Source organism: Sinocyclocheilus rhinocerous, unplaced genomic scaffold (genome assembly GCF_001515625.1).
Source record: "Sinocyclocheilus rhinocerous isolate Xijiao unplaced genomic scaffold, SAMN03320098_v1.1 scaffold591, whole genome shotgun sequence".
Taxonomy (NCBI): Eukaryota; Metazoa; Chordata; class Actinopteri; order Cypriniformes; family Cyprinidae; genus Sinocyclocheilus; species Sinocyclocheilus rhinocerous.
Genome location: NW_015641476.1, coordinates 1,783,897 through 1,807,164, shown reverse-complemented (window position 1 = coordinate 1,807,164; position 23,268 = coordinate 1,783,897). Strand labels below are relative to the sequence as shown.

At 38.8% G+C, this 23,268-nt stretch overlaps 1 protein-coding gene across 1 annotated transcript in view; it reads left to right on the top strand.

Moving 5' to 3' along the window:
* LOC107755089 (integrin alpha-11-like) overlaps nucleotides 1-23,268 on the top strand; it is a 46,574-nt gene that overhangs the window by 18,118 nt on the left and 5,188 nt on the right. The window contains exons 4-21 of the mRNA XM_016571753.1: nucleotides 897-988; nucleotides 1,214-1,328; nucleotides 1,914-2,041; nucleotides 2,124-2,272; nucleotides 2,702-2,846; nucleotides 3,114-3,279; nucleotides 3,548-3,618; nucleotides 6,690-6,834; nucleotides 7,082-7,230; nucleotides 13,161-13,304; nucleotides 15,059-15,262; nucleotides 15,372-15,502; nucleotides 15,582-15,748; nucleotides 19,383-19,522; nucleotides 19,811-19,921; nucleotides 20,048-20,133; nucleotides 20,214-20,418; nucleotides 20,600-20,698. Coding sequence (XP_016427239.1) covers nucleotides 897-988; nucleotides 1,214-1,328; nucleotides 1,914-2,041; nucleotides 2,124-2,272; nucleotides 2,702-2,846; nucleotides 3,114-3,279; nucleotides 3,548-3,618; nucleotides 6,690-6,834; nucleotides 7,082-7,230; nucleotides 13,161-13,304; nucleotides 15,059-15,262; nucleotides 15,372-15,502; nucleotides 15,582-15,748; nucleotides 19,383-19,522; nucleotides 19,811-19,921; nucleotides 20,048-20,133; nucleotides 20,214-20,418; nucleotides 20,600-20,698 — 2,447 coding nt within the window. The remainder of the gene's footprint in view (nucleotides 1-896; nucleotides 989-1,213; nucleotides 1,329-1,913; nucleotides 2,042-2,123; nucleotides 2,273-2,701; nucleotides 2,847-3,113; nucleotides 3,280-3,547; nucleotides 3,619-6,689; nucleotides 6,835-7,081; nucleotides 7,231-13,160; nucleotides 13,305-15,058; nucleotides 15,263-15,371; nucleotides 15,503-15,581; nucleotides 15,749-19,382; nucleotides 19,523-19,810; nucleotides 19,922-20,047; nucleotides 20,134-20,213; nucleotides 20,419-20,599; nucleotides 20,699-23,268) is intronic.

Below are 23,268 nucleotides of genomic sequence, written 5' to 3'. Positions count from 1 at the left end.
ATGAATGCACTACTGTAGCACAATATTGTAAAATATTTATGCTTTTAGTTTAGTTCATTGTCAGATGTAATTTAACAACTTTTAAAAACACATTCTGACTAGCACTGAAAGGTTCAATTCATTTGTGCACGTCATTTTGATGCTTTTAATTTTTTTCAATAAATCATTGTTAGTGCATTGTTAATACAGTATATTATTTTCATATTTTCGTTAATATTTTAATTATTTATTTTTTGTAACATTATTATCAATGCACACTTTTCTTCATTATTGTTGGCAAAATTAAACAACTCTTTGTTAAACAATTTCGTCAGTAATTTCGTTGACGGGATTAGCACTGTGTGACTGTGGATTACTAGACATATAATTAGAAAAAATACTTTTGTAATTACACTTCAAAATAAATTGTTATTTACTAGCGCCAAAAAATGACTTTACAAAGCTAGCATGATAAGGGTTAGAGTTGCGGTTTGGTTAAAGTGTTAGCAGACATGCCTTGTGAAAAGCAAACGGGGAAACACATTGACTCATTCAAATGCACTCCTGATCTGTAATGAAGTTTACATATGGGTTCTTCACTACAGAACACAGCATCTATGTCAAGCGTATGTGTTCTATTTAATGTTAAGCTTGTCGATACAGCTTTGAAGTCCAGTTTCAATATGTGCATGTGTATAGATGCACACACATAACAGATAGGTGTATAGATGCACACACAAACAGATGCACACTGCAGATATGGTCAGGAATGTCTAGACAGGATTAACAAATATGTTTACGGTTAGAGGAAGTCTTTGTGTAAAGTACATGTGCCACATATGGACTGTGGTCAGATTTTATAGCACAGCCTTTTATTTGCCTCCACATTTGTAACATTTGTTCATTTTTTTCTTAAGGAAGGATATCGCTGACAAATGTCTCTGAACGAAAAGATAAAATGAGACTTGGAATGACTCTTTCGTCCAACCCTAAAGACAACAGCTTTGTGGTGAGTTTGGATGTCTGGTTATATAGTTAATAATGCATATTCAATGTTATATTAAAGTCATCTGGCATTTAAACAGTCTACAATACTAATATTGTTAAGTGTTTAAACATCATCCTTTCCCTGTAAAACGCTATGGAATTATAATTTATGTAGAATGAGATCTTTATGTAAACCATAAATGCATTTATTAATGGTGCGCTTAACAGCCTTTGTGATAATTCACAGGCTTGTGGTCCCCTTTGGTCGTACGAATGTGGCAGCTCATACTACAGCACTGGAATTTGCTCCAGAGTCAACGCCAGCTTTAAATTTTCCCGCACTATCGCTCCTGCCTTCCAAAGTAAGCACAATGCACTTGCACCTTCGATTTAAAGGGGTCATATGATGCGATTTCAATTTTTCCTTTCTCCAATCAGAGCACACCTCGCTTTTTCAGACCGATGAGCTTTGTAAAAATCAACGCGTTTCAGAAAGGTGGGGCATAGAGGAGAAACAATAATGTACAGTATGTGGAAAATAATAAACCGCATAAACACATTTCATTACACCAAATACATAAAATAATGTTATTTTTAGCAACATCATATGACCCCTTTAAATAGGACCATTTTTGCAGTGAAATTTTAGTAATATGTTTCCACTTTCTGTCTTAACCATGGATTTTATTCTTATGCTGAATTTGGCCATGACAGTTTCTGGATCTGCCATAGGCAATATATTGTGAAATTAATCTTCTTCTTAAAAAGAAAATGATCTTGACTGCTCATAAAGAGCTGAGTTGTTAAATCTTTCTTTTTCTTTTACTTTTTGACGAAAGAATCACAGACCTTGTTTTTTAAACTAATCACTAAAATTTGCTTTTGAACAGAACTACTACCGTCTTATACCGTTTTAAGGCATCAAAAGCATCTAATTTCCTCTTTAGGGTGTGAGACGTACATGGACATAGTGATAGTCCTGGATGGTTCAAATTCAATCTACCCCTGGAACGAGGTTCAAGACTTCCTTATCAACATCCTGAGGAAATTCTATATTGGACCAGGACAGATTCAGGTGTTTTAGACTTTCTGAACAATGGCAATGTGAAATATCAAATGTGTCTTTATATCAAATGTGTGGATCATGTGCTTGCCAGGTTGGAGTACTGCAATATGGAGAAAAGGTGGTGTCTGAGTTTCAGCTGAATGACTTCCGCTCTGTGGAGGATGTGGTCAAAGCAGCCCGTAAGATAGGCCAGCGAGGAGGAGAAGAGACCAACACTGCGCTGGGAATCAGTGTTGCACGGTACTACACATATATGGAAAATTCATCCAGCTCATGCTATTTAATTACAGTTCCATTCAAAAGTTTCAGGTTTCAAGTTTTTAAGTAGTCTCTTATGTTCAACATGGCTGCATTTATTTTCTCAAATTCCGTGAAAATTGTGAAATATTATTACAGTTGAAAATAATTATTTTCTATTTTAACATATTTTAAAATGTAATTTAAAAAGTGTAAGTTTCTGCAGTCATTACTCCAGTCTTCAGTGACATTATAAATGTCTTCCGTCACTTTTGATCAATTTAATAAGTCCTTGCTGAATACACGTATTAATTTCTTAATTTCTTTTAAAAAAAAACTTTTGAACGATAATGTACATTTTACATATTTGCATATCAACAGAGCCACAAGAATGACATTGACAGAGCATAAATTATCTATGGATATTCACAGCTCAGAGGCCTTTAAACAGGGAGGTAGAAGAGGAGCAAAGAAGGTCATGATCGTCATCACAGATGGAGAATCACATGACAGCGCTGACCTGCAGCAGGTCATTGAGGACAGCGAGAAGGATGGCATCATCCGATATGCCATTGCTGTAAGTATTGCCTTCCTTCAGTTTGCCTTCCTCCTTGCTGTGGCATTGATCAGATGCACATTCTCATGCTCAAATTATGAGGCAACCCATTTTAAAATGGGGATTGGACCAACCATTGAGGTCACATTCAGCTGCTGACACCAGTGAAAAGGGCCTAATGCGTTCAACACTACTTATGGAGCCTTAGATTAGAATGTGGGCTTGGGCACTCAAGAGAAATGCATCATGTTCAGGCTGATTGATTCTTTGGGTCTTTCCTCACAACAGGTACTGGGCTACTATAACCGCAGAGGCATCAACCCTGAAGCTTTTCTCACTGAGATCAAGTACATCGCTAGTGACCCCGATGATAAGCATTTCTTTAACGTGACAGATGAAGCAGCTTTGAAGGACATTGTGGACGCTCTGGGAGAGAGGATCTTCAGTTTAGAGGGTTGGTGACTTTACCACTCCAGCACCACACACAGAATTGCATCATATCCATAACACAACCCAAAACCTCAGCCTGTAAAACATTTACATCTCTGCACACCACTACTCTAAATGTCATTGGACCAAATCTTAAAATGTATACCACATCTCTTTTGATGTATGCTCTGTGCCAACTCGCTCTTTAAGACCGCTGAAATCTGCACTGCTCTGTTGTAGGAAATGGCGGATACTTTTGCTCTCCTGTGTGCTCATTTTGTCTCTGTTTGCAGGGACTAGCAAGAATGGGACAGCATTTGGTCTCCAGATGTCTCAGGCTGGCTTCTCCACACACATAGTGGAGGTGAGTCTGGGTGTCCATCAGTCTGTAAGTTCTCGGTCGACTCTATTCCTCAAATTCACGGCTCTTTTTTTCCATCTTAGCTGAAAGAAAAAACCTAGACAGGTTGACCGATCAGATTAAGGCCTACATTGTGTGAACCAAAAGTCAGACGTTCAGTGAATTTTTAGGGTTATTTTCTTTTAACTAAAACCTTATCTTTCTGTCTTTCTTTCTGTCTTCTTAAACATTCTTCATTTCTTTTCTTCTCTTTCTGTAGGTCATCTCTATATGTCGCTGTCAGTAATATGATACACCAAAAATATTACACCTTTACAATGGTGAGCAGATCAGATTCCTCCCTGATAATTCAAACAAGCCTCTTTCTGATTCTCTTTTCAAAGAAATGAATACAAGGCCCAGGTTTTCCCAGGGAAGGGATTATTGTGGTGAGAAGTATGGAGGAGCTGCACCTCAGGGGAGAAGGAAAATGTCTCCTTTTTTTCTTTTCTTCTAAACCCAGAGCTGATATCAGAGCTGGTTTGTCCTCCAGCACAGACTCAGCATCTGACACTCCCATACTGTACCTGCTGTTTTGGCAGGCTGTCTGCCATGCTCCATCCAAATAATCTGCCTAAACTGTACCTGGTGGGTCTGTATCCATCCAAGACCTGCTCCCAACTGTAATGCTAATCATCTCTGTCCAGGTTGAACAATTTCAATTTAGATTTTTTCCACTCCATCCCCTGAAGGCAAGCACAAACTGCTGTTAGAGTTATTAATATCTAGTCTTTTTTTGTGGAAGAAACAGATAGGAAAACTCCAGATGGCCATTAGGATGACTGGAAATCCAATCCATCAGGCCTCTGGAGGCCTGGAACAGCATCTGCAACAAAAGCAACTTAAGTGTTGAGAGGAGGGATAAGTTGTTGGAAAGAATGCTTGCACTCCAGGAGAAAATCACACCCTTAAATCCAGATGGTACTCTCTAAAAGTGGGATGTGTGTAGCTTTAAATACAGCTTATATATTACAAATATTCAAGATTTACACTTTATTTCATGCTCCAGAAATGTTTTTATTGCCTTTATTTGTGGAATGTTTTAAATGATCACTAGCGAACATAATTTTTTTGTGATATGCAGTATCAATATAAAGTGAATGTCTAGACATAAATAACAGAGAATTCAGCAATTTGATCGAATAAAAAATTTTTTTGTTGGTGTAACTTAATTTTTACTTAAAGTTAAAAGTTAACTTAAAGTTAATTTAGCATAGAAAAAAAAACACTGCTACCACCATGATCTCCCAGACTGAGTGATTAATCTGTGAACAGGCTCAAGTATGGCAATCAAGAATAATTATCATTTTCAATTTCACTTTAATTTGACATTAACCATGTTTATCAGTGCACTTTCATTCAATGTCAATTCAGTTCACTCCATCAAAAGACTCATGTGCCATATGATCATATACCTTTTCAGAGTAAACACATCCACGGTGGTGGGGAATGCAGACTGTAGTGTTAGCGCGGGAAGCTTCAGAGGTTTAACTGGGTAAAAATTAGACTAACAAAAAAATGTGTCCAGTAAAAGTGTTATTAAGTCCATGGGTTGATAATAAAATGGGTGATGGGGAAAGGGTAAAACAGTGCTGTCCAAACTCAGTCATGCAGATTTTACCTCAACATACCTGCCTGGAAGTTTCTAGTATGCCTAGTAAGACCTTGATTTGCTGGTTCACGTGTGTTTAATTGGGGTTGGAGCTAAACTCTGCAGGATGGTGGCCCTCCAGAAGCAGGATTGGACACCCCTGGGGTAAAGCAATGCAGTCCTGGTGGCATCAGGTTTAGAGCTAGTCCTGCTTTGTGACTCCATGCTGGCCTTTTAGCACATCTTCTGCGTGTGATTGTGGAGCTGGTTCTGTAGAAAGGAAAAGCGATGATGGATTTATGGCAGCGGTGATGAGGTGCAATGGGCACCAGGTGCACAACATCATGCACAGCCCGCACTGTTCCATGTACTTGTGACTCCTCCGCGGCAGAGCCGGAGCAGAAGTTCTTGAAAGGTCACAATATAAAGGCACACAAAACAGGAGACTTTCTGGAAAACTCTGGTGGTTTTATCCACTGTGCATTTTGTTCTCTGATTAAAAACCAAAAAGTCATAATTATCATCTCTCTGTGTTTATGTTTGAGTTCTGAAGTATCGACTGAGCCAGAGCAGCGCGTTCTCAGCGGGCTGCAAGTTCGGTAAGAATGTTCCGTCTGGGCTGGAATGGCTCAGAACGTTGTTGTTTGTTTATATGTAAGCAACCGGCCAGGAATTTCAGTTCTCTCTAAACATGAACCCATTCCACATGCTCTCATTCTGACTACTGTCTACATAATTAACAGTGAGGGATGCCAAGCATTTTGTCCATAAATTACAACAGAATAAACTCATCACTAAAGAAAAAAAATTGTTTATGAGGTTTCCATGGCAATTGCAAAGCACTTCCAAAGAAATTATGAAGGAGCTGGATGGACACTGAGAATAAGATGAAATGTCTGAATCACTGTATTATGAATTCACTGAGGGCTAAAGAAGGTCAAGAATGTTGATACAGTATGTACAGTACAAACAACTAGAAAATGTGCAATTTTAAATGTGCAATATTAAACTACTAATTTAATCTATAGTAATCCTCAAGGTATTTTTGTTAATAATAATTAATTTTACTGCCTTCATACATTATGCTATGACGGCATGACTGATGCCTTGGCTTTTGAGATTGAATGTTCAGTGATTGATTTCATTAGTCTTCAACTGTTTCAGAATTCATTCTGTGCAAGTCTTACAAATTTTTTTCTAATATTTGACTAAAGTAGTGTCATTGGTAGCAAAAAGCACATCAATGCAAAATTACCAATCGCAGATAAAAAATTAGTTGGAAGACGGAGAACTGGCAACCTAAAACACAACAAATGCCTCCATGCATCCCTTTAAAGACCCAAAATCGGTAGTTTGAGGCCATAAGAGTTGACAGAAATGTGGAATATAGTTAGTTTCCTGAACTTTATGTAATTGTACATATATTTTTATGCTCTGCCTGCAGGACGGTATTTTAGTGGGAGCAGTGGGAGCTTATGACTGGAATGGGGCTGTGCTGAAGGAGACTCATCAGGGTAAAGTGATCCCACCGAAGTCTTCTTATGAACAAGAGTTCCCAGAAGAACTGAAAAACCATGGAGCGTACCTGGGTAAAGAATTCTCATCTATACATTAAACAGTGAATGTCAATGCTAATGACAGAAATGCCCCAGTATGATCTGGCTACATCTAAATTGTCTCCTTTTTTTATTGCTGTTCATTCTCCATTTTGGGCATTTCTTTTGATCTCCACTTTATTTCCACTCCTCTCTGTTACCAAGCAAAGTTATTCATCCAGTATACTGTTTTTAAAAGTGATAGGCATTTATTATCATCTTTCTCATTTTGTGTTTGTAGGTTACACAGTGACATCAGTGGTTTCAGCTCGCAGTGGCCAGTTATATGTAGCAGGAGCTCCTCGGTTTAACCACACGGGCAAGGTCATCATCTTCACCCTGAAAAATACTGGAGAGCTCACTATACTACACTCACTCAATGGACAGCAGGTAATTAACCTAAAAATATTCTTACAAACACTTGCAGCGCACAGTGTTTGTATACAGTGCTCACACATTCTGCTCCTCTGACTCATTCTTCAAGGCTTTTGTGTGTTTACAGCTCTCCTGTTTAACTGTATCTAAGTACACATACTATAAAAACAGCAGTGATCAATCGGTCATTGTGTTTTCAATTTCTCTCCTTGCTTTCATTTGCGATGAGTGAACTGTCTAGACTACAAATCTATCCCTCACAACCCATGTGCTTTTTATCACAGTCCTAAAGCATGCAAATAAATTCCCTCTCACAAATAAAACACAGAGATATTTAATATTTTTAAAGGAGCTTAACAATTAACAGGTGATTAGCACCACAGGAAACAGCCTTAAAGGATTAGTTCACTTCCAGAATAAAAATTTCCTGATGATTTACTCACCCCCATGTCATCCGAGATGTTCATGTTTTTCTGTCTTCAGTCGCAAAGAAATGAAGGTTTTTAAGGAAAACATTTCAGGATTTTTCTCCATATAATGGACGTCAATGGGAACCAACGGGCTGAAGGTCCAAACTGCAGTTTCAGTGCAGCTTCAAAGGGCTCTACACGATCCCAGCCGAGGAATAAGGGTCTTATTTAGCAAAACGATCAGTCATTTTCTAAAAAAAAATAAACATTTATATACCTTTTAACCACAAATGCTCATCTTGCTCTAGCTCTGCTTGCGCATGCGTGTCTTCACATATTACGTAATCCCATTGGAAAAGTCAAGTGCAGTTAGCTCTTCGTCTGTGTACTCTGGTTCATAAATGTAGGGTAGGGCAAAAAACTCCATCTCATTTTCTTGTTGTTTTTGTTGTTTTACCTTTTTTTGTAAAGGGCGTTTGACTTTCTTTGCACGTTCGCTTTGTAAACGCTGGGTCGGTGCTTCTGCCTATGTCACGTGTAGACTTGTGCCGGTATTCGGTAATGCGATATATCACGGTAATGAATATGCACGATATTGTTATTTTGCACTTTAATCTGTGTAAAACTTTTAACTTTATACATTTTTCTGTATTGCTTTATTGCATTTAAATGTTCAGTTATTTTTGTTATAAGAAAAATGTTATTAAACCTGTTGTACTGTATTATGACAGCACTTTTTTAAACTAAATTTCAATATCGTGATAATACCGCATACCGTGATAAAAGCATTAGCGATTAATCGCAACATGAAAATTTGATACCGGCATATCCCTAGTCACGTGTGACCTTTCCAACGTGATTATGTAATGAGTGAAGTCGAGCTAGTGCACTACGAGGATTTGTGATTAAAAAGTATATAAATGTTTATTTTTTTAGAAAATTACTGAAAGACATGAACATCTTGGATGACATGGGGGTGAGTAAATTATCAGGAATTTTTTATTCTGGAAGTAAACTAATCCTTTATAACCATATTAACTGTGTATCATTTTTCATGTGACTTGATATTTATAAAGCATATACAGATGCTTGTGATTCAGAGATGCGCATGAGAAAAGTGATAGTAGTGCATTTAATTATGCTTAAACTTTTTTTTTTGCCTCGTCTAGAACCATATGCATTTTCTAGAACCATGTAAATTATTTAATTAAAGATTAGCCATAAATCATTAAATTGACCAACTGCTTTTATAAAGCGGTGAAGACTTTGGAATGAGATTGTGCACTTATTGCCATATCATGGCATGTTTATTTTGTGACGGTGAGGAAGAACAGCTGACTGGAGGGAACAGACCCCATCTGGGGATGGCAGTGGCTAACTACCCTTGTCAGCAGGCTACAGTTCAAAGTAGTACATGGAGATGCCCACCTTTAGCTACGAACAGAGGTAAAGGAAAAATACCCCTGGTGTTGACGACAGGTAGGCACTGCACAAGAAGTTGTCACACTGAAGGAACCCATTAAGAAGCTCCAGGTGTGCTCATGCGTCTGGAAGAAAATAACATCTATAAGGGGCCTTAAACTACACCAAGGAAAGAAAAAGTGCTTGACAGAACGAGAACAGGGACCTTCCATTGATCAATACCTCTTAAGGAATAAGTCAAGTCAGTCAAGTGAAGTCCATCAACCAGTGTCAAACCCAAGTTTGCAGGATATCAGCCCCCCTGTACCAAGAGAAGTCAACTGAAGTGCAAAGTCAATTGTAGGGTGGTATACAGAGCCTGTCCAGCCAGGAAAATTACCAAGAGAGAAGGAGCTTTTGCAAAACAAGCCAAAAGTTAACTGGCCCAGAGCTTCTGAAAAAGCAAAGTGGGAAGCCTTTAATGCAGATATGAGATGTATTTTGGAAAGACTGAAGGGCACTGTTGAGCGGAAGATTGAGAGGGTGGGGGATATCATTTATAAGTATGGAACTGAAAGATATGGAGTGAGAGAGAGAAACCAGAATGTGCCAACTACAGAGGTCAAGTCCAGAAGGCAGCTTGAGATAGAACACCTGATACAACAGAGGAGGAAGCTAAAAAAGCAATGGAGGAAGTCTTTAGAAATGGAGAAGGAGGGAATTAATGTATTCCAGGAGAACATTAAAACCAGGGTGACTTCCTTGAGGCGTGAAGAATATCTAAGGATGTTGTGAAAAAGGAAAGAATGAGCAAGAACTCAGTTCTTTCTGTGGAAGTTAATGCGAGTGGTTTGGGAAAAACAAGTGATACCCAAGGCTTGGCGTAGAGTGGAAGGAGTACTGATACCAACGGAGGAGGAATCTTCAACCATCAGCCAATTCCAGCCTATTAGTCTCCTTAATGTTGAAGGAAAAGTCTTCTTCAGTGTTATAGCTCTTAGACTGAACATCTATCTTGATAAAAGTTTGTGGACACGACAGTCCAGAAGTCTGGAATCTCTGGGTTCTCAGGATGTCTCGAGCACACCAGTATGATCTGGCACCAGATTCAGCCAGCCAAGACAGAGAAGAGAGACCTTCATGTAATTTTCCTTGACCTGGCTAACGCCTTTTGTTCAGTTCCCCACAGTGTCCTCTGGGCTGCCTTCAAATTCTTCAGAATACCAGAGCCCATCACAAACTTGGTCAAAGCTTATTCCAAAGACTTCCAATTCTGCTTCAGGACACTAGATTTTACCAGCTGTAGCAGCAGCTTTAAATAGGTATTATGGCTGGATGCATGATCTCTCCACTTGCATTTATCATGGCAGTGGAGGTTATTATCAGTGCCTCAAAATGGGTAGTTGGGGGCAAGTGGCTGATATAACAACCCTGACTGCAACAGTACCATGTACTAGACGCCTGCTAAAGAAACTTCAAGAAAACATCACATGGGCCAGGATGAAGGTCAATTAATCTAAATCTAGAATTATCTCCTTCATCGCAGGAAAACTGGCTGATCAAAGTTCTTCATCAATGAGGAACCAATTCCAACTATACTAGAGAGGCCTATTAAAACTCTGGGAAGATTCTATAACAAAACTCGTAAGGATTGTGAGCAGGTCCAGCAACTGAAACAGGAAGTAAGCAAGGGCTTAGAGACCATCAACCAATTCATGCTCCCGGGGAAACTAAAGCTCTGGTGCCTACAGTTTGGCTTGCTGCCCCGACTGATGTGGCCTCTTGCTGTTGTTGACATTCCCCTCTCAAAAGTTTAGAAGATGGAAAGGATGATCGGCTCCTATGTGAGGAAATGGATAGTTGCCCCACAATGCCTGAATAACATCAGCTTGTATGGACATGACATGCTTGAGCTGCCTATCTTGAGTCTTGTGGAAGAGTTTAAATTCACTAAAGCAAGGCAAGAAATGACACTCTCAGAATCTCCAGATCCATCATTACAGGTAGTTGGACCACCCCTGCCAACAGGACGAAAATGGACACCAGGTGATGCCGTACAACAAGCAAAGTCAGCACTTTATCATGCTGACATTGTGGGCCTTGTGTAACATGGAACAAGGAAACACCTTCTAAATGGCGAAAGCTGGTGGTCCTAGAAATCCAGCATCAGGAGGAGGCGGCAAGACACGTCTAAGCCGTTGCACAAGTGCAGCGAGGTCAGTGGACCAATTGGGAGGGTATAGACGAAAGGAAGATCAGGTGGAAGGACCTGTGGGAGATGGAGGCAGGAAGGATCAGTTTCATCCTCAGAGCTACATGTGATGTCCGTCCATCGCCAAAAAACCTCCAGCAGTGGGTAGAAGAAGATCCATCATGCCACCTGTGCTCATCTCCAGCTACCCTCAGACATATCCTTCCCGGCAGCAAAGTGAGCCTTTCCCAATGCAGATATACATGGAGGCACAATCAAGTGCTGAAATGCTTGGCTGCAGCAATTGAGTCCAAAAGAGCAGTGATTATTGCCACACCCCTCATGACACCAAGCACAGCAGAGGGAACGTTCATTCGAGCAGGGGAACAGGAGCGGAGAAAGACCTCTCTACCAACCAAGGCTGGTCAGTTGGGGGGAGCCAGGTACTGGAAGATGCTGGCTGCGACTTGCAGTCCCAGCTGAGATTGTGATCACCACTCTAAGACCAGACCTAGTACTCTGGTCCGTTACACTGCAGGTTGTCTATTTCATCGAACTGACAGTACCCTGGGAGAATGCCACAGAAGAGACAAATAAGAGGAAGAGGCTATGATATGCAGAAATGGCAAACAATGATCACCAGCAGAGCGGGAAAGCTTCAGTTCACCCTGTGGAGGTTGGCTGCCAGGGCTTTGTGACAACATCTACCGTCAAGCTGCTTAAGGAGTTGGGCCAAGCCATGGCCAAACCCTGCGCCAGACCATCAGAGAAGCAGCAGATACTGCAGAATACTGCAGTCGGTGGATATGGTTAAAGGCTGGGACACACCAAGCCGACTTCAAAGAACTAGCGGCGACGAAAGCCGACGGTGTTGTCGCCTCACGTCGGCAGCGTCGGACCAAAAAGCTGCGCTCGAACACACCGCACAGACTACAGCCGACGGCAAACTAACACGTGCGTTCTGCGCATTCGTGAGAGGAATTAACTGTCTATATCAGCAGCTATCAATAGTATATATTCGTCATTAAAAAGGAGAAACCGAAACAAAGATATACAAGATAAATGCAGATATTTGAAATGTAAACAAAGCAGCGCTTGCTTACCACTTTGAATATCAGTAACGTTGATAACTTTAATAATTTTAAGCAGCTCATGTTTTTTATGAAAACATTCGCGTATTAGAATGATTGGGAAAGATCACGTAACATTTAAACAGCTTTCTGTCTGTACCGCCTTTATTTACGTGCTTGTTTTCATCACTTTCGCTTTAATTCTCGGGCACTGACTCGTTCGCTAAACTGAACATCCAATCAGAGTTCTCACTCTCGAGCAAGACGAGAGCCGACGAGTGGAACACACCAAACAAACTAGCCCGACCGTCGCTCACCATCGGCTTGGTGTGTCCCGGCCTTAAGGAGGTGATGATAGGGACCCACATCAAGGTCTGATCAACCAGTGGTGGGCCTGCCTCTGCGGAGAGTGTCTATTGTTTAAAAGGCTGAAACACCTGATAATGCAGAGGTACACAACTAAAGATGGGTCCTATTTCATCTACTGGTGGCCCAGAACATCTGCTTGTGGTGGCAACTTTATATCCAACTAGTGCGGTGGGCCTTCAAAATGAGGACTTATACCATCTTGTCCTATGTTTTTCAAATGCCCTATATTTGGCATATTTCTGTGTCCTTATGTTATTCACTAATGATTAATGTTCATTAATGTTGATAGACATTATCAAATATAATTAAGCATATTAGTTTTACCTAGAGGACAATGCAAGTAAAAAGTGGCACAGCTTAACTCACTCTTCTTTATGTTTTTTCATGCATTTTTATGCTTTCATCTGCATTTGCATATCCGTCTGAGGTGTTTCACAGATATTAAATGCTTGTCCTTGTGCACCAGTAGTAATCATTTTGGTCTTGATGGATGCGTTTGTGCAGATTGGGTCATACTATGGCAGTGAGATTGCTCCAGTGGACCTGGATGATGATGGAGTGACTGATAACCTGCTGGTGGCAGCTCCCATGTTCTTCAGTGGAGGCTGGGAAAAGGGCAAAGTCTACATTTACAGAGTCACAGAGCAGGTAAAGAATCTTCAGTCCTTCAGCATATTCTTGCAAAAAAACAAGTTAATTAGCTATTGACTAGCTGTTATATTACTTCCTGTTCACTTCTCATCCAGAATGCAACACTACATATGTTGTCTCTTCTCTTAAAGCTGAGGATCCGAAACTATGCCTGTACATTTATGCACTTCCTCATTAATGGTCTCAAGTAAATACTGACAGGCTTTTGCCACCTGCCATACGTCGCATCAGAGACTAGTGGAGGGTGAACTCAGCAGGAAAATATTTCCCCCTTGAAATGTAATTATATAAAGCTCACAGAGCGAGAGAGCTGCTTTAACAAATGGAAAAAGCTGGAGCGCATACAAGAGCAATGCTGTGAATAGAGCAGACCTCCATCTTTATTCATTTAGCTCTTATAAGCTATTTCCTTGTGGCCTTAACCAGGAGACCACAATCTGTATTATACCTCGGGTTGCAGCCAGACACTGGGTACATCAACAGTGCTGGTCATCTTTTACTGAAATAATTTGTCATGGTTAATGTCACTGCTCTTCAGAAAATGTACAGTATATACTCCATCCATTTATTATGCAAACCTCCTCTCCTCTCCTCTCCTCTCCTCTCCTCTGATGCTATTTTAGGAAGGCTGAGAAAACAACTGATTTCACATGTCTGTCGTCTATAGCCGTATGTTTTCAGAGAGAGAGAGAGATTGAGGAATTTAGGAGGAGGGTGATGTGCATGGCTAATTATTCTCCCAAATACTTGGCTGACATGAACAGTCTTTGCTTTGAGAAATTGCACCTTTCCCTCAAACTTTCCACCCATTTTAAACTAATTGTTTTCAGAGGCACAAATACCTGCTAAATGACCTCACCTTAAGTGATAATACAGGAGTTCTTGCATTTGACCTTGGGAGTCTGTTTGTGCTTATAACTGTTTATTTCTGTGTCATGTCTTGTGTCTTGTGGAATATTTGAGCATTTCTTAAAGTATACTATATGTGAGGCTGCATTTAATACTGACTCTGTGAAGCACTAGACTTTTTTTCTGATTTGTTGGATAAAGGCAACAATGTCGCTCAAATTTCTTACATAAACACATGGTGGGTTGTCTTCGTGGTCTCTGGATCTGCATAACAAATTCCTCAAAAGATTGTCTCTGGTTACAGAAATGTTTAGCTCTTATCCATGACCTAAATGGATATTTCCATCATAAAAAGCATATTTTCAGAGTTTCTACATTTATTTATGATTGGAATGTGATATAAATAGAAACAAATGCTCCTATTCCTCATTAAAAGTTTGCATTAAAAAATTTTGTCCAACAGAAGTGTATACTTTAATGTAGGCTAAATAAGTTTATTTTATATCTCTTTTAAACCATAATATTTATACACTGTATTCCCAATGTATTTTTCCAATTAAGACTTCAGGATTTCAGTTTTAAGCAAAAGCAGCATTGAGTTGTGGGTTTCATAAGCATCCAATATTGAAATAGGAGTTTAGAAACAATTCAGTACATAGACAGAGTGCAGTCCAGTGCATGACATAATTTTCAGTGCATTGGGGGGTCAGTTGACTTCATTAAAGAGCAAAATATCTGTACATTGTTACATTGTGAACCTATTAGTTTACCCCTTGCCTCTGCCAATTTTGGTGTACAAGCTATCAACTTTTATGGAGCACCAAGGCTTATTTTGCTCACATTATGCTGCAACTAAATTGTGTCCTACCTCACGGCAGCCTTTTATGCTTGTTTCCCATCAGCCTCGTTTCATATTGGAGGGCTCGCTGGAGATCTTAGATCATGGCCAGAATGCCCGTTTCGGCTCTGCACTGGCCCCTGTGCCTGATCTTAACGGGGATTCATTTAATGATGTGGTAATAGGAGCTCCACTAGAGGATGATCACAAAGGAGCCATTTACATCTACCACAGCCAACGCAACAGAATACTGAGGAAATATAAACAGGTACCACATAAGTGTCCAGCTACTCTCTTGTGTGTTAATTAATCTGCATGTATTTGTTTTGAATAGTTAATTATGGCAAGATTTTACATCCATCTCTTCTCTCTGTCAGAGGATTGGTGCTGTTCAGCTGGCCCCAGGTCTGCAGTACTTTGGTCGTAGCATCCATGGGAAAATGGATATGAATGGAGATGGCCTGGTGGATCTAGCTGTGGGCTCCCTCGGTGCTGCAGTACTTCTGTGGTGGGTTTCTAATTTATTTACACTTACCTACACTTTATTTCTCCCTAAATACCTCAATAATGTACCATTTGTGCTGCAGGTCTCGAAGTGTTGTCCGAATCCATGCCACTGTTCGATTTGAGCCCAGCAAGATCAATATATTCAATAAAGACTGTCGGAGAGGAGGGAAAGATGTGACCTGCATGTCAGCTATTGTATGTCTGAATGTCACAGCTCGGACTCCTAATAGAGCCTCACAGGAAATAGGTCAGTTTATATATATATATTTACTACTCTAAATAAATAAAAATACTGAACTTTTATGTCTTCTAAGTCTTTCTGAAGACATACTGTAAATTGGTATATAAAATGTTTAATCTCTGTAGATTGTTGCTTATTTCTGAAATTGATACTCGTTTATCAGCTTATTATGTACATAAAATGGTCTTTGTGCACTGACTACATCTGTTGTACTGTTGGATTGCAACAGACCTTTGGTCAAACACCCAAACACACTCTATACTGGAAAACTTTCTGGAGAATGGGAAGTTATGGAAGTGCTTTAAAAGCAGCAGTTTCCTCTCATCATATATCTCACTTGAGTATCTCTTGGTTACAGTATCATTAAAGCTACACAGCTGACAGCTGGCGGGGTTTACATACCACTGAGCATCTGCATATCCAGTGTGGCTCAGTTAAAGTCCCCCTGTAGTCAAATATTTTATCCCTTAAAACTTATCTTTGATAATCAAAATGACATATTTAAATGTTTTTTCTTGTGAAAATAATTTTCTCATGCCTTAAAATAGCTTGAATGTAACTCAACACCCTTGCCTCATTTACTATACGCTGATCTATGAATATGCAAATTAGCCCCGCCTCCACTCACTCACACCAGCTAGCGCCTCCTGATCCACTGAAATGTAGTAAACGCAAAACAATGGCATACACGGATAATGACTGATAAAACTATGTTTTTTCTAGCAGACAACTACAGTGAATACTGTAATATTCGTTAACGTTACTTACTTGATGATGTTGTGTCCTCAAAATGCCTTGAAGACTCGAATACAGCCGTTTGTGATTCTTAATTCGCGCCCGCGAGCATACATACGCGTGTAAAGTGCAGATGGCGATGCGGGAGAGGTGGGTCTGAGCTACTTTTACACTGTTGCCGCGGGTTATAATGCAAGTTAGCGGTTCTAAATTCACATTAAACCACGGCCTCATGGGTTTTTTGGTCTAATTTATTTTTGGTTTTGTGCTGGTATTGGTATATTTTGCATGCTTGTGATAGGAATCGATCCCTTGACGTGATTGGTTATTGGTTTGTGACGTAGCAAACCTAGGGCTGTTTCAAACCACATTTCTGGGAGTGCCATTGGGAAACTACACTTTTAAGGAGAAAATACTCAGCAATGGTGTTGATTAATGGATTGGCAAATGGTTTGTCTAAAAGCATATTAGACATAGATAGACAAATAAACAACATAAAAAACTTGATTTTCACTACAGGGGGACTTTAAGGTTTCCCTGCTGAGCATGCCTGGTATTAGCATGAAAAAGATATCATCAGTAGTGATGAATTGTTCAACATGCGCTAATCTTTTGATCTTTCCTTTGTTGCTTTGTTGATTCAAGATTTACATTGGGAGTGGAAAAGAAAAGCTGCTTAGCCAGCTATGGATATTTAGAAATAAAGTATAGGCACATTGTATGATGATTCTGGCTGAAAGAACAAAATAAATTAGTATAAAAGTCTTTTTAGCATGTGTAATATTGTTACTGAAAGCCAAAGTCTCTTAAACAGTTTAAAATAATAGTGACTAACAGTGTTGGGGGTAACGCGTTACAAGTAACGTGCGTTACGTAATAATATTACTTTTCTGAAGTAACTAGTAAAGTAACGCATTACTTTATAAATTTACACATGAATATTCGAGTTACTTTTTTTAAAAAGTAACGCGAGTTACTTTTTTCAGTTTAATTAATTTGCTTTAAAAAAAAATGTAATTACTTAATTAAAATGAACGTAATCACGTAGAATCACGCACTCAATGCGTGCGCGGGAACAGACATAGTCAGAAACGGAGATGGCAGGTCAGAGCTTTACATTTCTGCGATGGACGAATTCTAATTATTTTGAACTCGTCGAAGAAAGGGAGAAGGGGATTGTCGTTAAGTGTAGATTATGTGTAGGTGAAAAACTCTTGTCAACTGCAAAAAACACCACTTCAAATTTAAAAAAACATCTGCATGCAAAGCACAGCACAACAGAGTTGGACGAGAAAGAGCCGAATGATACCTGCACCCCGCCTCAAGCTAAACAACAAAAGCTTGATTGTAGTTCACCTTCACCAGGTAAAACAATTAGTTCGACTGAACTCAACAAATTGGTTGCTGCTTTTATTGTCGAGGAGATGCAGCCAAAGTAATATAACGCATTACTTTCCATAAAAAGTAACTAAGTACCGTAATTAGTTACTTTTTTTAGGGAGTAACGCAATATTGTAATGCATTACTTTTAAAAGTAACTTTCCCCAACACTGGTGACTAATAATGACTACACATGAAGTCATTGCTGTGCAAGAACACTTAGTAGAAGCACAAAGCAAGGCAGACTGCATTGCTGCATTAAAATGCCTCAGTCCCTCAGGACAGGTCTATTTAGTGTTTGACACATGTAGTTTGACTTAAGGCCTCGGTGACCGTCATAGGTTTGTTTTGAAATACATGTGCTGGAAGGTCAAGTTTCCTGTGTAACGTGTGGGACCACCGAGCAGCACAACTGTTTTTAGTTAACCTTCACGACCCCAGAGCATCTCCATCACAAATGTCATGGGTGTGAAACCAATGTAATGGTCTCAGAGAGATGACATGTCTTAGTCTTTATGGTCATCCGGGGGGCTCAGACTTTTGGGACAATATAAAATGAGGCACATATTTTATTTAAATCTAATTCGCTTCACATGTGCTGAGGAGGGTTATGAATATGTTAAGCCTTTAAGTGTGTCATTTATTGGTACACATTTTTCACATTTATGAGATTTTATAAAGTAGGATAACTAAGTTTATAGGCTTTTCTCAGCCCATGAACAAGGTTCAAATAGTCTTTCAGCAAGCTTCTTTTTGAACCTCGTTAGATAACGAACATCCTCACATCATTCTCTTAAAAGAGTTTTCTTTAAGATTCAATTTGATGCCTTTTAAAGCCTCAAAACTCCCAAATTGCTCTCAGATCTCCTGAGTATCAACTTCAGAGTTGCTACTCTAGAGTCTCTTAAATCTGTCTGTAGTCCACACGTGGTAGATCACACATGGTAGACAGTAAATTGATTCATAATTTTAAAGAGATTTCTATTTAAAATAGATGCTCTTCTTTTGAACTTTCTATTCACCAAAGAATCCTGAAAAAATATCACTGTTTCCAAAAAAATATTAAGCAAGACAATTGTTTTAACATTGATAATAATAATAAGTGTTTCTTAAGCACAAAATCAGTATATTAGATTGATTTCTGAAGGATCATGTGACACTGAAGACTGGAGTAATGATGCTGAAAATTCAGCTTTGCCATGACAGAAATAAATTATAATAGATTTTTAGAATGGATGAAAAAAAAAAAGAAATTTTTTTGTTATTTTAAATTGTAATAATATTTAACAATATTACTGTTTTACTATATTTTGATCAAATAAATGCAGCCTTGGTGAGCATAAAATACTTTTTTCAGAAACTTTTTTAAAACCTTAAACTTTTGAATAGTAGCTTATATACCACCATGTTATCTGGCATTAATTGCAAATAATGTGTAATAAGTAAATATTTATTTTTAATAAGCAAATAAGTGATAAGTAAATGTTTCACTGTATGTTCACTGTATTCCTTCCACTTCTCTTAGCTCTTAGCTACAATGCTTTCTTTGAGGAGAAGCGCTTCAACCCTCGAGCCGTGTTTGATGACCCAGATCGCCAGCAGCCACAGAATCTTACACTGCTTCCTGGAGAGGAGACGTGTGACCACATCTACTTCCATGTCATGGTTAGCTCTCACCTCTTAGGTCATCAAAGTATCGTAAGAGGGCATTTGCATTGCATTTAAATAATTGATAATGATAACATTATTTGCAATGACTGCCAACTCCTCATTAGTTCTGTTAATTATGTACTTTCTTGTCTGTTTATTCAGATTTTCCATTTTAATAGCAGCATTCTTATTTTATTAAGTTCACTTTCTAGCATTACAGTAGCAGATTATATTCTTCCAGTTTACTCTTTTATAGCCATTTATTTAGATTGAGAGATTTATGATATTGTAATGTTGATACAGGAGACTACAGACTATGCCAGGCCCATTATATTCACTGTAGAGACTGAGCTATTGGACCTGGATCAAGGCCCAGCTCTGGATGATAGCTGGCCGACTACTGTGAAAACACAGGTGAGTGTTTGTAGGTCAAGAGAAACTTTACTGTTACACTGCATATCTTTTAATAACATTAACACAATATGAATTATGAAGTATGTTAGCAGTAAGCATTTTTTTTTTTTTCATGATTTTCTTCAGCTTCCCTTCTGGAATGGGTGTGACGAAGATGACCATTGTGTTCCAGATTTGGTGTTACAATCTCAGACTGATTTAATGAATCGCAAGTAAGATAAAGCACACACACGTATGCTTACACACTTACAGTATGTGCACACATGCTCATGCCCCCTCTCTTTCTCCACAGGCAGTTCTGTGCCCAAGCCTTTCGAGCAGGCAGTCTGTTATGTCAGAGTCAGACGTCAGCAGAACCTTCTGAACGCATTATAGAGGGATCCAGGAGGAGGATGGTAGTAGACATACGTCTAGAAAACAGAGGGGAGAATGCATATGGAGCTCAGCTTAACATCACCAACACTCCAAACCTACGCTTCTCCAGCCTTATAGTGAAGGTACAACATCACTCTAATACCTTATGTTTGGTTGTTTGATACCTGTTAAGGATTGAATGTTTGATTTGTTCCATTGTCCATTCATAATAAGATCTTGATTGATACTAATGACCATTTAAAAAATCAGGCATCTGCTAAACTGACTGTTAAATTGGGCTGTTCTCTCTGTCTCTATTTATAGGATAACTCTGATATACATATAGACTGCCGCAGTGAGAACAGGCGAAAATATGAGAAATCTTGCAATATCAGTGCACCTTTTATAAGAGCAAAGTCACAGGTGAGTTGTCATTTCCACATTTATAGTTACACTGAACCATATCAGAAACCTCTAGCCCAAAATAACAACTATGTGTACACTCTTACACCAATATTGACAATTTAATAAAGCACTTTTTGTGCCAAATTAGTTCTCTAGTTAGGTTACTGTAACTAAACAACTGATCAGACGTTTTGGTTTGGAGAAGATTTTAATGTTTTTAAAGAAGTCTTTATATGCTCACAATGACTGCATTATTTCATTAAAAAAAAATACAGTACAAACAGCAACATTGTGAAATATTATTACAATTTTAAATGATGATGATTTAAAATTATATTAAAATTCCTGTCATGGCAAAGTTGAATTTTCGGCAGCCATTACGCCAGTCTTAAGTGTCACATGTTGTGCTGCTTAATATTTTTGTGGAAATACGATGATACGATGGTTTTTTCAGGATTCTTTGATGAATAGAACATTCAAAAGAACAGCATTTATTTAAAATTGAAAACATTTGTAGCAATTTAAACGTCTTTACTGTGACTGTTGATCAATTTAATGCATCCTTGCAGAATTACTTTAAAAAGCTTTTGAAAAGTATGCAAAGAATTAGCATTTAGTTTCACTAAACCCTTGTCATATTTCACTAATGTGTCTGTTACGCATGACGCTAAATAAATGGTTGGTGTGATGTTTTTCAGGAACCTGAGCCAAGTCAAATGTAATATAGTAACTAATGCTTTTACCAAACTGTACTCTAGCCGATGTGCACTGCATATTATCATATATGCAGAATTATATATTGTATAATCCTTATGTGAGAATGTTTTATTGCCATGTTCAGCAACACTAGAAATTTAGAGGTTACACCAGGGACAGTACTAGCTGTCTGAGCTCTAGAAAGCCTTGCTTACACAAACATAATGGACCACACAGTCAAAAGCCATATAGAACTCCTCACATTGCCCATCTGCAGAACTGTCAGGATCTATCACTGTAATACCAAATCTTTACATCTGGAATGTTCCACAGGGCATAAACATACTCATAAGGTCACCAGCACCCTGAAGTTACAGAATGATTCACTTAGTGTCCATTTTTGGTTGACCCTTAAGCTTGTGTTCAGGCCTGTCCAGAAAAAGAAAACACGAGGCAAGAATGTAATACAAGAATGCAGATACCATACAGTTACTACATCCATACAGAGGAAAGGCCATCAATCACACAACCTGGACCACAGAATTCTGTCCTGTGCTAGGGCACTGCTTTGATAGGAAACAGGTCAGCAGCTTCTCACAGAGTCCTGATTCATTTTCTTGAGGTTTGGAGGTCATTGGAGCTACACTTGTGGCTACAGGGAGAGATTTTATTGGCCCACTTAGGAGCCTGGTTCAGCTCAGAACAGTTAGTGATGGGGTGAAAGTGGAATAAAAGGAGGAGAATTGAGGAGGAGGGAATGTAAAAAGGATTTTCCATGCTGCTTGTGCCACTACTCACCAAGGGGGAATGAAGAGTTTGCCCACGTAGTTATAGCTGTGTCCAAGTGCTTCCATTTCTCCAAGCAAGAATAAAACTAAAAGCCTGCTCCTGTGCTTTAAAGGGATAGTTCACCCAAAAAATAACATTCTGTCATCATTTACATGTTGTTCCAAACCTGTATGACTTTCTGCTGAACACAAAAGACAATATTTATTTATTTTTTCGGTACCATGTTGTTTTAGACCTCACTGAGCTGATTTTCATTGTATTGACAGGAACAGTTGAAACATTCTTAAAAATATCTTATTTTAGAAAGTTAGTCAAACAATTGTGGAATGACACAAGGTTGAAGGATTTCATTTGATCAGACTTACAGTGCATTATCAAATCCCACAAAGAAAAAGACAAGCATTCATTCTGTAACTGCATGGAGACTTGGATCACCTCCGAAGTGGTGGCTAGAGCAGTTGCTCCATGAACTGGAGCAGATTTTCATTGGGAGAGTCTGTATATCATCTGTATCTGTGTTTTGTCACTACGAAGTGATGTGTATATATATGAATATATGCACATGGTCTGTAGAATAAGGCTAGAGGCTGACTAGCGTACAGGATCTTGGCCTGTTTGTGTCATTCTCCTATTTCCAGACATGCTGTTTGCCCGGGAAAATATTGATTCATCTTTAAAAATATAAGTTTTGGATGTGATCAGGGTATAAATTTGAATTTTGGAGGCGATGAATCCAAAAGCTAGGGATGAACTAATTTCATGTGAGTGAGCATGTGTGTGAAATTAGAATGGATGAAAGAAAGACTGTAGCATTTAAGAAATTATATGGAGTGACAAACACACTTCCAATCTTTTTTTTTTTCTCAATCGAATGCTGTCAGAACTCCATTATGTCAGTGTGTGAATAAGTATGAGCATGCACATGTTCATGTGTATCCTTGTTAATGGTCATTAGGTTTCTCTAGCCTTGCTATGATACTTTCAGTCAGCTTGACTTTGAGGCCTCCAGTTTAAAACAGGTTATTGCGGGCTTTATTCATAATTCATGACTGCTAAAGCTCTTTTTTTTTTTTTTTGAGGAAAACCAATAGTTAGTTGTGTTA